The sequence below is a fragment of the Pelobates fuscus genome, chromosome 6 (genome assembly GCF_036172605.1).
Source record: "Pelobates fuscus isolate aPelFus1 chromosome 6, aPelFus1.pri, whole genome shotgun sequence".
In the NCBI taxonomy this organism is placed as follows: Eukaryota; Metazoa; Chordata; class Amphibia; order Anura; family Pelobatidae; genus Pelobates; species Pelobates fuscus.
Genome location: NC_086322.1, coordinates 60,027,603 through 60,040,013, shown reverse-complemented (window position 1 = coordinate 60,040,013; position 12,411 = coordinate 60,027,603). Strand labels below are relative to the sequence as shown.

General features: G+C 43.2%; 1 protein-coding gene across 11 annotated transcripts in view; it reads right to left on the bottom strand.

Moving 5' to 3' along the window:
- Positions 1-249: 249 nt before the first annotated feature.
- The window catches only part of JAKMIP1 (janus kinase and microtubule interacting protein 1), a 132,151-nt gene continuing 119,989 nt past the window's right edge, over positions 250-12,411 (bottom strand). For 8 of the 11 annotated variants that reach the window (XM_063457751.1, XM_063457754.1, XM_063457756.1 and 5 more), the window contains 3 exons: positions 6,265-6,330; positions 3,290-3,334; positions 250-467 (listed from right to left, as the gene is read on the bottom strand). In XM_063457751.1, the coding sequence (XP_063313821.1) occupies positions 435-467; positions 3,290-3,334; positions 6,265-6,330 (144 nt within the window). In that variant the 3' untranslated portion in view covers positions 250-434. Of the gene's footprint in view, positions 468-3,289; positions 3,366-6,264; positions 6,331-12,411 lie in introns of all 11 variants that reach the window. The other 3 variants (XM_063457757.1, XM_063457758.1, XM_063457761.1) reach the window with 1 other exon arrangement.

Sequence of the window (12,411 nt, the reverse complement as noted above, 5' to 3'; positions counted from 1 at the left end):
AGAGATGCAATATGTGTCTAGTGTAGATGTAGTGTGTGTATAGTGGATGCATTGTATGTACAGTGGATGTAGTGTGTAGTGTTTCATGCTATTCTGAACATGTGTTTTCACTAGTTTGACCAGGCATGTTCAGCGCTTCAGTAGGAAGAGGAATCCGATTGGACATGACAAAGAGCTCACATGTTTAGAACATATTTATATATAATTTTTTTATATTTTTTATTTTTTTAAATTTTTTTATTTGCACTATTTTCAGACATATAATTAGAGTCTCTGTATAGCAGGACTATTTCTGTACAACAAATGTAGTCCAGATAAAAATGAAATTCTTACAAAACTCATAATTTTAATCATGTGGCATTTCAGACCAGCCGATAATTTAAAAAATAACATAATATTCTGTGTGGTCTCTTCTTTTGGCAGTTGAGGAATAATCAGATGCTTGTCCCATGTGCTCTTTTAAAACCCTAAAAAATTAAAGAGATTATTTTAAGAAAAGATACACAGTAAATAAAACCACATTTGTTTCTAGCTTAAATGTATTACATTACCATAGTTCCTAGTTTGTTATTAAAGTTGTTATCTAACCAAGAGGGTGAGGGTGAGGGCGGGGGAACAAAGAAGGGGAGAGTGAGGGCGGGGAAACAAGGGAGGGAAGGGTGAGGGAGGAGGAACAAAGGAGGGAAGGGTGAGGGAGGGGGAACAAAGGAGAGGAGGGTGAGGGCAGGGGGAACAAAGGAGAGGAGGGTGAGGGCAGGGGGAACAAAGGAGAGGAGGGTGAGGGAGGAGGAACACATGAGGGAAGGGTGAGGGCGGGGGAACAAAGGAGGGGAGAGTGAGGGCGGGGGAACAAAGGAGGGGAGAGTGAGGGCGGGGGAACAAAGGAGGGGAGAGTGAGGGCGGGGGAACAAAGGAGGGGAGAGTGAGGGCGGGGGAACAAAGGAGGGGAGAGTGAGGGCGGGGGAACAAAGGAGGGGAGAGTGAGGGCGGGGGAACAAAGGAGGGGAGAGTGAGGGCGGGGAACAAAGGAGGGTAGAGTGAGGGCGGGGAACAAAGGAGGGGAGAGTGAGGGCGGGGGAACAAAAGAGGGGAGAGTGAGGGCGGGGAACAAAGGAGGGGAGAGTGAGGGCGGGGAACAAAGGAGGGGAGAGTGAGGGCGGGGGAACAAAGGAGGGGAGAGTGAGGGCGGGGGAACAAAGGAGGGGAGAGTGAGGGCGGGGGAACAAAGGAGGGGAGAGTGAGGGCGATGGAACAAAGGAGGGGAGAGTGAGGGCAAGGAACAAAGGAGGGGAGAGTGAGGGCGGGGGAACAAAGGAGGGGAGAGTGAGGGCGGGGGAACATAGGAGGGGAGAGTGAGGGCGGGGGAACAAAGGAGGGGAGAGTGAGGGCGGGGGAACAAAGGAGGGGAGAGTGAGGGCGGGGGAACAAAGGAGGGGAGAGTGAGGGCGGGGGAACAAAGGAGGGGAGAGTGAGGGCGATGGAACAAAGGAGGGGAGAGTGAGGGCAAGGAACAAAGGAGGGGAGAGTGAGGGCGGGGGAACAAAGGAGGGGAGAGTGAGGGCGGGGGAACATAGGAGGGGAGAGTGAGGGCGGGGGAACAAAGGAGGGGAGAGTGAGGGCGGGGGAACAAAGGAGGGGAGAGTGAGGGCGGGGAACAAAAGAGGGGAGAGTGAGGGCGGGGAACAAAGGAGGGGAGAGTGAGGTGGGGGAACAAAGGAGGGGAGAGTGAGGTGGGGGAACAAAGGAGGGGAGAGTGAGGGCGGGGGAACAAAGGAGGGGAGAGTGAGGGCGGGGGAACAAAGGAGGGGAGAGTGAGGGCGGGGGAACAAAGGAGTGGAGAGTGAGGGCGGGGGAACAAAGGAGGGGAGAGTGAGGGCGGGGAACAAAGGAGGGGAGAGTGAGGGCGGGGAACAAAGGAGGGGAGAGTGAGGGCGGGGAACAAAGGAGAGGAGAGTGAGGGCAGGGAACAAAGGGGGGGAGTGAGGGCAGGGAACAAAGGGGGGAGAGTGAGGGCAGGGAACAAAGGGGGGAGAGTGAGGGCAGGAAACAAAGGGGGGAGAGTGAGGGCAGGGAACAAAGGGGGGAGAGTGAGGGCGGGGGAACAAAGGAGGGGAGAGTGAGGGCGGGGAACAAAGGAGGGGAGAGTGAGGGCGGGGGAACAAAGGAGGGGAGAGTGAGGGCGGGGGAACAAAGGAGGGGAGAGTGAGGGCGGGGGAACAAAGGAGGGGAGAGTGAGGGCGGGGGAACAAAGGAGGGGAGAGTGAGGGTGGGGGAACAAAGGAGGGGAGAGTGAGGGCGGGGGAACAAAGGAGGGGAGAGTGAGGGCGGGGAACAAAGGAGGGGAGAGTGAGGGCGGGGAACAAAGGAGGGGAGAGTGAGGGCAGGGAACAAAGGAGGGGAGAGTGAGGGCGATGGAACAAAGGAGGGGAGAGTGAGGGCAGGGGAAAAAAAGGGGAGAGTGAGGGCGGGGAACAAACAAGGGGAGAGTGAGGGCGGGGGAACAAACAAGGGTAGGGTGAAGGCGGGGGAACAAAGGAGGGGAGGGAGAAGGTGGGGTAACAAAGTTTGGGAGGTACAGGGCAGACAAGAGATCTATGGTGGCTGATGGATCAGAGAGATAAGGCAGGTTATGGTCCATCCAGTGAACAACCAGGGACAGGCTGGGAAACAAGATTAGGGAGGGGCAGAACTGTGAAGAAGCTAGAGAATGGGCAGGATGAGGAACAAATCAGGCAGTCCAGCCAGTGAGCAAGAAAGGACAGTAACAGAATGGAAAACAATGTTATGGGGTCCAAAATAATAACAGAGAGGGGAAGAAAACTGGAAAAAGGAGTACAAATTCCTTAAGCTCTATTTATTTATTTTTTCTGAATTTTGTTGGCATAATGCAGGAGGATGATCAATAAAAACTGCAGCTACCCGTTGACAAGATGATATACCTGTAATGATTTTAAACGGGGATACGGAGGGTTGAAAACTTGGTTAACTTTAGAAAATTTAAGAAATTATTTGTGATCAGCAACTAGAAATGTAACATCACAACCTGGAATAAGCTGATCTAGAATCCTTCTTTCAAACTATTCCTTCAAGTTAGAAGGACATTTGGTTTATCAAAGATACCATATAATCTAGAACCTGTATATCCAGCGCACCCTTGTGTAGGCAAGGTTTTTCTCCATACACTATCACAAAGACTAGTTTAGTCGACAACATGCCTCCATTATTGATATTCCAAAAGAAACATACAGTGCAAATTAAAAACCAAAAAAGTCCATGTATAAAAACCCACCATGATTGGTTGCTGGGATTGATCATCAAGGCCACAGAATGAATGCTAGTGAGAAAAACAAAAAAAGGAACAAAAACTATAAAATAATATCAAAACAAAACAGAAAGAAGAGAAGAAGAAACACTGTGAGAGGCGCACAAATCATGTATTTCTCAACATAATAATCCTAAACAAAATGCGATCAGGTTCCCTCAGAAAGACATTATATAGAGAACAATGGGATTTTTTTTTACTGACTAGCACTGGGTCCCAATCTAGTACTCAATGTACACCAACAGTCCAGGATTTAGACATTTAGTAACCATGCTCCAATTGCGATATAAGCAAAACCCAGAGCACTGCTGTGCCATCTAGACTGGACTGGAAACCACTGCTCTAGAGCCTAAATAGAAAGGACAATGTGATAGAAAATATCCAGTAATTGGTGACTCTCTAATTCCATTGGTCAGAGCACAGTGACCAAACTGATTCAAGCTCCAATACTTCTTTACAAATATGTGTTAAAGAGCATATCCAAAGAAACAATGCATGGAACAGCAGAAGGCACCTCCGAGTTCCACTTCTATCAACATTAGAACAGGGAACTGAAGTTACGGTAGGCTTGGGATCATCAAAACTGAAAAACAGAAGCTAAGAAATATGTTTCCTGGTTTGATAAATCATGATTTGTGCTGAAAGTGGAGGGGGTGGAATGGCATGGAAATGTTTCCTTGGTGCAGAAGTGGCTGCTGCTTAATGTTATCTGAACATTTACTCCATGGTTTGGCATACCAAAGAGTTTGGGTTGTTCTGGATGCATATAGTTAGTCTCATAATTTTATAGACTGGTACACCCAATAAAGTGTCCACTAAGTGTACGTATGCACATGTAGCTTTTTATATGTTTGCAATGGAGTATAATATATATAGATATAGGAGATGAAGAAGGATGTTCAGACTACAATAACTGTATGTAACAAAAGAAGAAGGAGTGATAGAGTATATAGTGTAGTATGTTAAATGTTGATAATAGAAATACACTTACAGTGTATAGCGCTAGCTAGCTCTACCTCTGTGTACCTGGGTGGTATGGTCTCTACCTAAGGATGTGTGATGTATCTCTTGATCCAATGGAGTGTAATCCAGAAAGTAAAAAAATAAACAAAGCAGACACCAATAGAGTGTAGTAAATTTAACATTATGAATTAGGTGAGTAGATGTGTATAATTGCACTCACATTTAATGGAGCCTTCTGATGGCTTCCAATAATTAGCATGGAAAGGTATAATCCACACTCCTGGATATGTTAGTGGTTGGAATCCTTTCCACACTCTATTAGATCAAGAGATACAGCCCATATCCTTAGGCTGGGATCATACCACTTAGGCACGCAGAAGTAAAGCTAACTAATGGCTTTTTACACTGCAAGTGTATTTCTTTTATAGAAACAGTGTTAGGATTACAAAATATATTCCTAACACTGTGTTCCTCAGCCTCCCCAGCCCCCGTGGCCCCCTCCCCGTGTTGCAAAAGGGTTAAATAACCCTTTATTCACATACCCGATTCCAGCACCATGGTCCCTCTTTGCTGGGTTGCGGTCGCCTCCTCCGACGTAATCCATTGGGGGGGGACCTAATGTACATACGTAGCAAGCACAATCCATTGGGGGGGACCTAATGTACATACGTAGCAAGCACAATCCATTGGGGGGGACCTAATGTACATACGTAACATGCCTTCCACATAGGAACGCATTGCCTCAGTGCTTTCCCATGGGGTTTTCTCTGATGCTGGACATTGTGTCCCATTAGTATCTCCAATCATTTAACGTAATACACTACATAGCCTTTTGCCATTCCCTTCTTTTGTTACATATTGCCCACACCTGAAGATTTTTCAAGGCACTACGCTCTACTTTACATGTCCACTTCTTATTCTTGACCGGAAAAGAGAGACTTTGGTTTGGGTTGTTCGGGCTGCCTTCAACTCTCCACTAATACATCTCAAATGCTAGGGACCTACCATCTCCTTTTTTGAAACAACTGTATGTACAAAAACTGGAATCTGTACCTTACGTTTCCCTAGGTTTAAAAACATAGGGATCCAAGATAGAACACTGACACACAGATAGATGTTCTGCATAATGTATTTAAATAAAACCAAGCGATTGGTTCCTATTTTATTATGTAATATTCTACAAGGAAACATAATAAACTTCTGAAAAATACATCTTAACTTCAGGTTATGCACGGTCTACAAACTACTTTCAATTGTAAATATATACACACACACACACACAATTGATTGACTGCAGTTTAAAGTAGTGAGGAGACATGGTCAGAGGAAAATGATTTTCAGAGTGTGTCTATACCTCTAATCTACACACAACATGTAGCAGAACACAAACCTATACTGTGAATATTTCATCTAGTGGTTTATAGTCCCCTGATGTGACCTGTATTCATTCTTATTCATAAACTCAGTATTTCATTCCATTGTTTGCTCACTGCATTCTGAGCTGTCAGTTTAGAATACAATTTCCCAAACAGTCAGCATCTTAATATCTTGGAAAAGGCTTCTCTCCTTTAACCTTTTCATGAATTCACAAGTTATCGTAAGTTCCCAATGCCCCGAATTAATAGGGGTTATTTACTAAACAGTGAATTGAAAACTAAAATTCGAAATACGGGCCCTATTCGGCATTATAAATTTTCTCCAAGTCATCTACAATTATAGTGTGTTTTTTTGATCTTCAGTTTTAAATTAAAAGCAATTATACATTTAGGGGTGCCCAAAAGGTAGATCCCCAGATGTTACCAAACTACAATTCCCATGACGCTTTGCATGCCATTAGAATGACAAAGCATCATATAAGTTGTATTTTTAAAACATCTGGCGATATACATTTTGAGAACCCCTGATCTAGAGTGTCAGCCAATACACATAGTAACCATTTTCATGTAAAAGTACAGAAATAGATATACTAGACTTATTACCTTTTCTTCTATCTCCTTGAGTTGTCTTTTTTGAAGTTCTATTTTGTCTTCAAGATCTCGGATTCTCTGTGAAGGAAAACAGATAGTGTCAATCGAGAAGATAGATTGGTTTTTGAGAACAGCATTATTCTGTCTCTTCACATGAATCTATGACTTCAATTAAAAAATGAGGACAATAAGGTTTGGTCAGTTAATAGTCAACAAACCTAACTTGCAAAAATCAGATTTAAATAGCCAAACTATAGCAGAGTTGAACAGTATTTTTGGTTAGCTTTCAATTCACGGTGTAGTGAATATGCCACAATATGTTTCAAGTAAAAAATCTTTTTTTTTTTTTTTTTTTTTATTCTTTATTTTTCTTTGTGCAGGGAATAACAAGACGTTTGTCAATGCCACAACAGCATAATCAAAAGATTTAAACACAGTTGTTGTACATTCATGGCATGTGAATATCAGCACATTTTTATATGTTATGTTAAAAACAAGCTATTCTGGTAGCGATGCCAATTTAGGTAGACTGTTAAATGAGCAACGTTAAACTATGCAGTAACTTAGGCACGCATTATGTAGTTAAATTGTGAGGTCATAGCAGGGGTTATAGCATAATGTAACGGTATTATGCATGTTAACAAGCTAGGATCAGGCTAACACAAAGCTATTAAAACTAAGCGGGTAATCATCCGAATCTGGTGTTACAAGACTATGCAATGCTTGTTCCAGGAGTGAGTAAGTCCATCGGCTAGGAGTTTAAGCTTAAAGTATCATGCAGTATGTGCCAACGCGTTTTATGTAGATAGGAGCATACATTGTAAATTGGGGTGCTCTTGCCTCTGTCCTTAGGGAGAGAAAGTCTCTGCTCTGTAGACAGGGTCGCGGGCTGTGGGCCCCTCAGTGTGTGTCAACCTATGCCCATTCTGGATGCCTTGATTGCGTTCCCGGGAAGGTGATCTGGCTGCGCTTCTCTGCATGAGAGTACTGGGCGCTTCTCCCTCCATTGCCGTCTTGCAGCTGTGCTTCCCGCCGGGGCTGGGAGCTGTTGCTGCGTGTCGAGTGGTTGTGGTCGAGGTGGGTGGCCCTCCGGCTTCTGGGGGGGTGCTTCGTTCACGCTTTGTCTTTCGCTGGCGTCTGTGTAGCCGGCTAGCCGCTCTGGAGGCCTGAAGCAGGGGGTCATAGTGGCGGCGCCGGGCTTCTGGATGGATCCATAAAGCCACTGCTCTCACCGCTTGACAATCAGACAGTCCTCGCTTGTGGAGTATCGCCCAGAAGCCCATGCAGAGCTGGTCAAAAGCCTCCCTAGGCTGCAGTGGTTGTTGGGTGCTCGTGATGTTTGATTTGGGCCTTTGCTGGGCCGCCATCTTGGCTGTGTTTCGGCAGTGCAGCGTGGCCGGTAAGTCCGTCGTCGGGCTTGCTTTGTGTGGCCAGTGGGGACCGGGATAACCCCCACCGGTCCAGGGGGGGAGGGGAAGGGTATGGTGCTTGCCGGGTTGCTCCGGGGTCGGGGAGAGCGGCCGTCTCTCCCCTGTACCGGTTCCAGTAGGCCGCACCCGGCTTTCAGTGCTTCGAGTCCCGACAGGCATCGGAGTTATATCTCCCGCTTCTGTAGTGCACCCCCAACATGGGTAGTGCACCCTTTGAAGTCTTTGGGCTTCGTAGCCTCCGTTATTTCTCCGATTTTTCTCCCGCCGGGCAGTAGCTCCTGGAACTCACGTCCACACCGCTTGGTGGTCAGGCTCCACCCCCAAAAAAAAATAAAAATCTTTTATTAAAAACTACATTTTTCATAGTTGAACTGCAGTTGTAATACGAAATGGATCATCTTTTTTACAATAATGGCTTCACATGTAAAGTTTTCATACACATTTTATTATACTGTTTTTTGATTTTCCCTGCTGCCCAGCACACCTATATATAAACTCAAACTCACGCTGCCACTACCAAATTAGACAAAATTAGTCAATTAGCCTGTGCCGGGAGTTCCTGGAGGAGACTCTTTGTTCAGTGGGATTTGACCCAATCCTTAGATTTTGACTTTTTTTCTTTGTTTATCCTTTTAACATGAATGCCCTTTTTGCATCTAAATTTTATGGAGTTTTAAAGATTCTACAATAAGAAGAAACTACATAATATAGTGGTTTGGTGTATACTGGTAGTACACTGTCAAAACCCAAGGTAGTTAAAAATTAGAGTGAGAAAGTTCTAGTGATCTGACCAAAGATTGTCAGAGAAGGGTGAGCTCTGGGATAAATGAGAGGAAGGGCACAACTTGTAGGTTTTTATTTTTGTCCTTTTTATTAATCATGGAAAAAGTACAGACAACGAAGCACATATTACTGCATAACATCTTGTAATTATATTTTCCTCGTCTGTAAGAGCCAAGCATCTTTTTTTCATTCTATCCTTACACACCAATTGAACATTTCCAATCAGTGGTAACTAAGCATAAGGTTGCAGTATAATGCAATTTGAGAATTGTTGCTTAAGCCATAATCCAATAAGAATGTTAATCTGTGACTGACAGCCAAACAGGATAGTTCTAAATTCAATTTAGAGATACACGGATGTTGACTTTATGTAACTGGAAATACTTTGTAGCTCTGTGGTATATGTGCATACATTTTTTATTACATTTATTTAAGTTGCCATTTATAAATCTCTCATGGCTATCAGATCATTCTCATTTTTCTGTGTTTTGGTTTTCCAAAATGGCATTACAGAGAAAGACATGCCATTGACAACTCATACCTATATGAACGGTGGACCCCCAGGCCAAGACTAGCTGGATATTAAAAATGTATCAGTGTCCTCAAGTGAAGCAAATAAGCGGAATGTGAACCAGACATGTCATGTTTTATTAACCCAAACTGTGATGGTTGATTGAGGAGTAATGACATCATATCCTGACACACTGCAGAGAATCCCATGAATCCCTGGATAGGTGACTGATATCTATGCCATCTCCGTCACCTATCCAGAGATTAATTGGATGTCATGAGGTACATCAGGATATCACAGGTCTTGGATCCATAGCTAAATCACCAACGCTGGGGTTAACTACCCAGGAATAAATAGGAAAAGACACCTCGCTATTATGCTTGCAGTAATCTTTGTTATGCTCTGACTCCCATCCTGAGATGATCAGATTTTCAAAACCTTAACTGTCCCAAAATGAATGTACAAACAGCTTGCCATCATATTATTACAAAACGTTGGTAAAGTTACCAGTGAGATCATAGCACCCTGCTGAGCCATAATTGCATGTCACCATGTGGGATGCAGTTTTCTTAATGTGCTGATTAGTTTAACAGATCATTTGTGATTGGATTTATAGTCACCATCGAACGTACAAATACAATGTGATGTGCGATTTAAACAGCAGACCGAAAAAGGTCTGCTAAGCTGCTTAGTGTCTTCTGCTTACTGTATGGTGGAGGATCAAATTGTTTCACGTTTGTTTTACAATGTTCACACGTATGGAGAAGAATTTACCATCTTCTGGATCCAAAATGTTTAACATGAAATAGAAGGTATTTATTTGCTCTTTCACTACCTTAAACCATAGGTAATTGTTTTTAGTTTACTTCTGTAGACTGTAAGCTCGTTTGAGCAGGGCCCTCTATCGTTCCTGAAAGTTTTCTTGTAATTGTCCTATTTATAGTTACATCCCCCCTCTCATAATATTGTAAAGCGCTACGTAATCTGTTGGCGCTATATAAATGGTAATAATAATAATAATAATAATAATAATATATTTTCTATGCTGATTGGTGCAAATTCTGTTGTGTTTTGCGATTTTTGTTTAAAATTTTTATTTTTTATTGCAGTTTGTGTTACAATTCGGTTTGTTAAGATGAAAGAGAAAGAAAGAAAAAAAAAAGTGGCGTGGGGGGGTCTGGTACACTCCGGTGTTATGTATATATTAAAAACATCACTGGGTGCAAGGGGGCAAAGCAAACAGTTATGTAACACTATTACCCTACTGCAATAAATGACGTAGAACATGGAGAGAAGGAACACGTTCTAGGACTTGTTCGTAAAATAGATTTAATTGTAGCAGCTTTTTGACAAAGAAATACATTTAGTTTTTTTAATTCATCCTTCAATTGAGGAAGATTAATTTGCTGGATTACATAATCTTCACTAAAATAACCTACTAAATTAAATTAATCTCCCCCTTCTGGGGTGTGCAATGGAATTCCCAGTATGTCACATTACCAGGTTTCCATTAGACAGGACCCAATTATACATATTGTATTGTTAAAAAAACAAAAACGAAACATACAATGTTTGTTTCAATTCAAGAATCAATGAGAGAAGCTAAACTGCATATCATTTAACCTTTACTTGAAAAAACCCCCCCCCAAAAAAAACCTTCTCAGGGACTGGTCTGCCACTGTAGCAATTGTAAAAATGTAAAATGTATTTTTTTAAATTTCCATCATTTCCTTTGCTTGAAGGGTTATTGCAATGGCTATGATGCTAGGAGTACCTGGCTTCTGTTCCCTGCTTACCAATAGTTTGCCCATTTACCTGGGTTCAGGCTCCTGTCATGGTAGGTGATTTGCATCCAGCCACATGCTGATCCGGTCAGCCAGTCATTGGCTGAGAACTTTTTAGAGGGGCACTATATACTATTGGCTGTGAATTTCCTAGAGGGGCACTATATACTATTGGCTGTGAATTTCCTAGAGGGGCACTATATACTATTGGCTGTGAATTTCCTAGAGGGGCACTATGTACTATTGGCTGTGAATTTCCTAGAGGGGCACTATGTACTATTGGCTGTGAATTTCTTAGAGTGGCACTATATACTATTGGCTGTGAATCTCCTAGAGGGGCACTATATACTATTGGCTGTGAATTTCCTAGAGGGGCACTATATACCATTGGCTGTGAATTTCCTACAGGGGCACTATATACTATTGGCTGTGAATTTCCTAGAGGGGCACTATATACTATTGGCTGTGAATTTCCTAGAGGGGCACTATATACTATTGGCTGTGAATTTCCTAGAGGGTCACTATATACTATTGGCTGTGAATCTCCTAGAGGGGCACTATGTACTATTGGCTGTGAATTTCCTAGAGTGGCACTATATACTATTGGCTGTGAATCTCCTAGAGGGTCACTATATACTATTGGCTGTGAATTTCCTACAGGGGCACTATATACTATTGGCTGTAAATTTCCTACAGGGGCACTATATACTATTGGCTGTGAATTTCCTAGAGGGGCACTATATACTATTGGCTGTGAATCTCCTAGAGGGGCACTATATACTATTGGCTGTGAATTTCCTAGAGGGGCACTATATACTATTGGCTGTGAATTTCCTAGAGGGGCACTATATACTATTGGCTGTGAATTTCCTAGAGGGGCACTATATACTATTGGCTGTGAATTTCCTAGAGGGGCACTATATACTATTGGCTGTGAATTTCCTAGAGGGGCACTATATACTATTGGCTGTGAATTTCCTAGAGGGGCACTATATACTATTGGCTGTGAATTTCCTAGAGGGGCACTATGTACTATTGGCTGTGAATTTCCTAGAGGGGCACTATATACTATTGGCTGTGAATTTCCTAGAGGGGCACTATATACTATTGGCTGTGGATCTCCTATAGGGGCACTATATACTATTGGCTGTGAATTTCCTACAGGGGCACTATATACTATTGGCTGTGAATTTCTTAGAGGGGCACTATGTACTATTGGCTGTGAATTTCCTAGAGGGGCACTATATACTATTGGCTGTGAATTTCCTACAGGGGCACTATATACTATTGGCTGTGAATTTCTTAGAGGGGCACTATATATTATTGGCTGTGAATTTCCTAGAGGGGCACTATATACTATTGGCTGTGAATTTCCTAGAGGGGCACTATATACTATTGGCTGTGAATTTCCTAGAGGGGCACTGTATACTATTGGCTGTGGATTTCCTAGAGGGGCACTATATACTATTGGCTGTGGATTTCCTAGAGGGGCACTATATACTATTGGCTGTGAATTTCCTACAGGGGCACTATATACTATTGGCTGTGAATTTCCTAGATGGGCACTATATACTATTGGCTGTGGATTTCCTAGACGGGCACTATATACTATTGGCTGTGAATTTCCTAGAGTGGCACTATATACTATTGG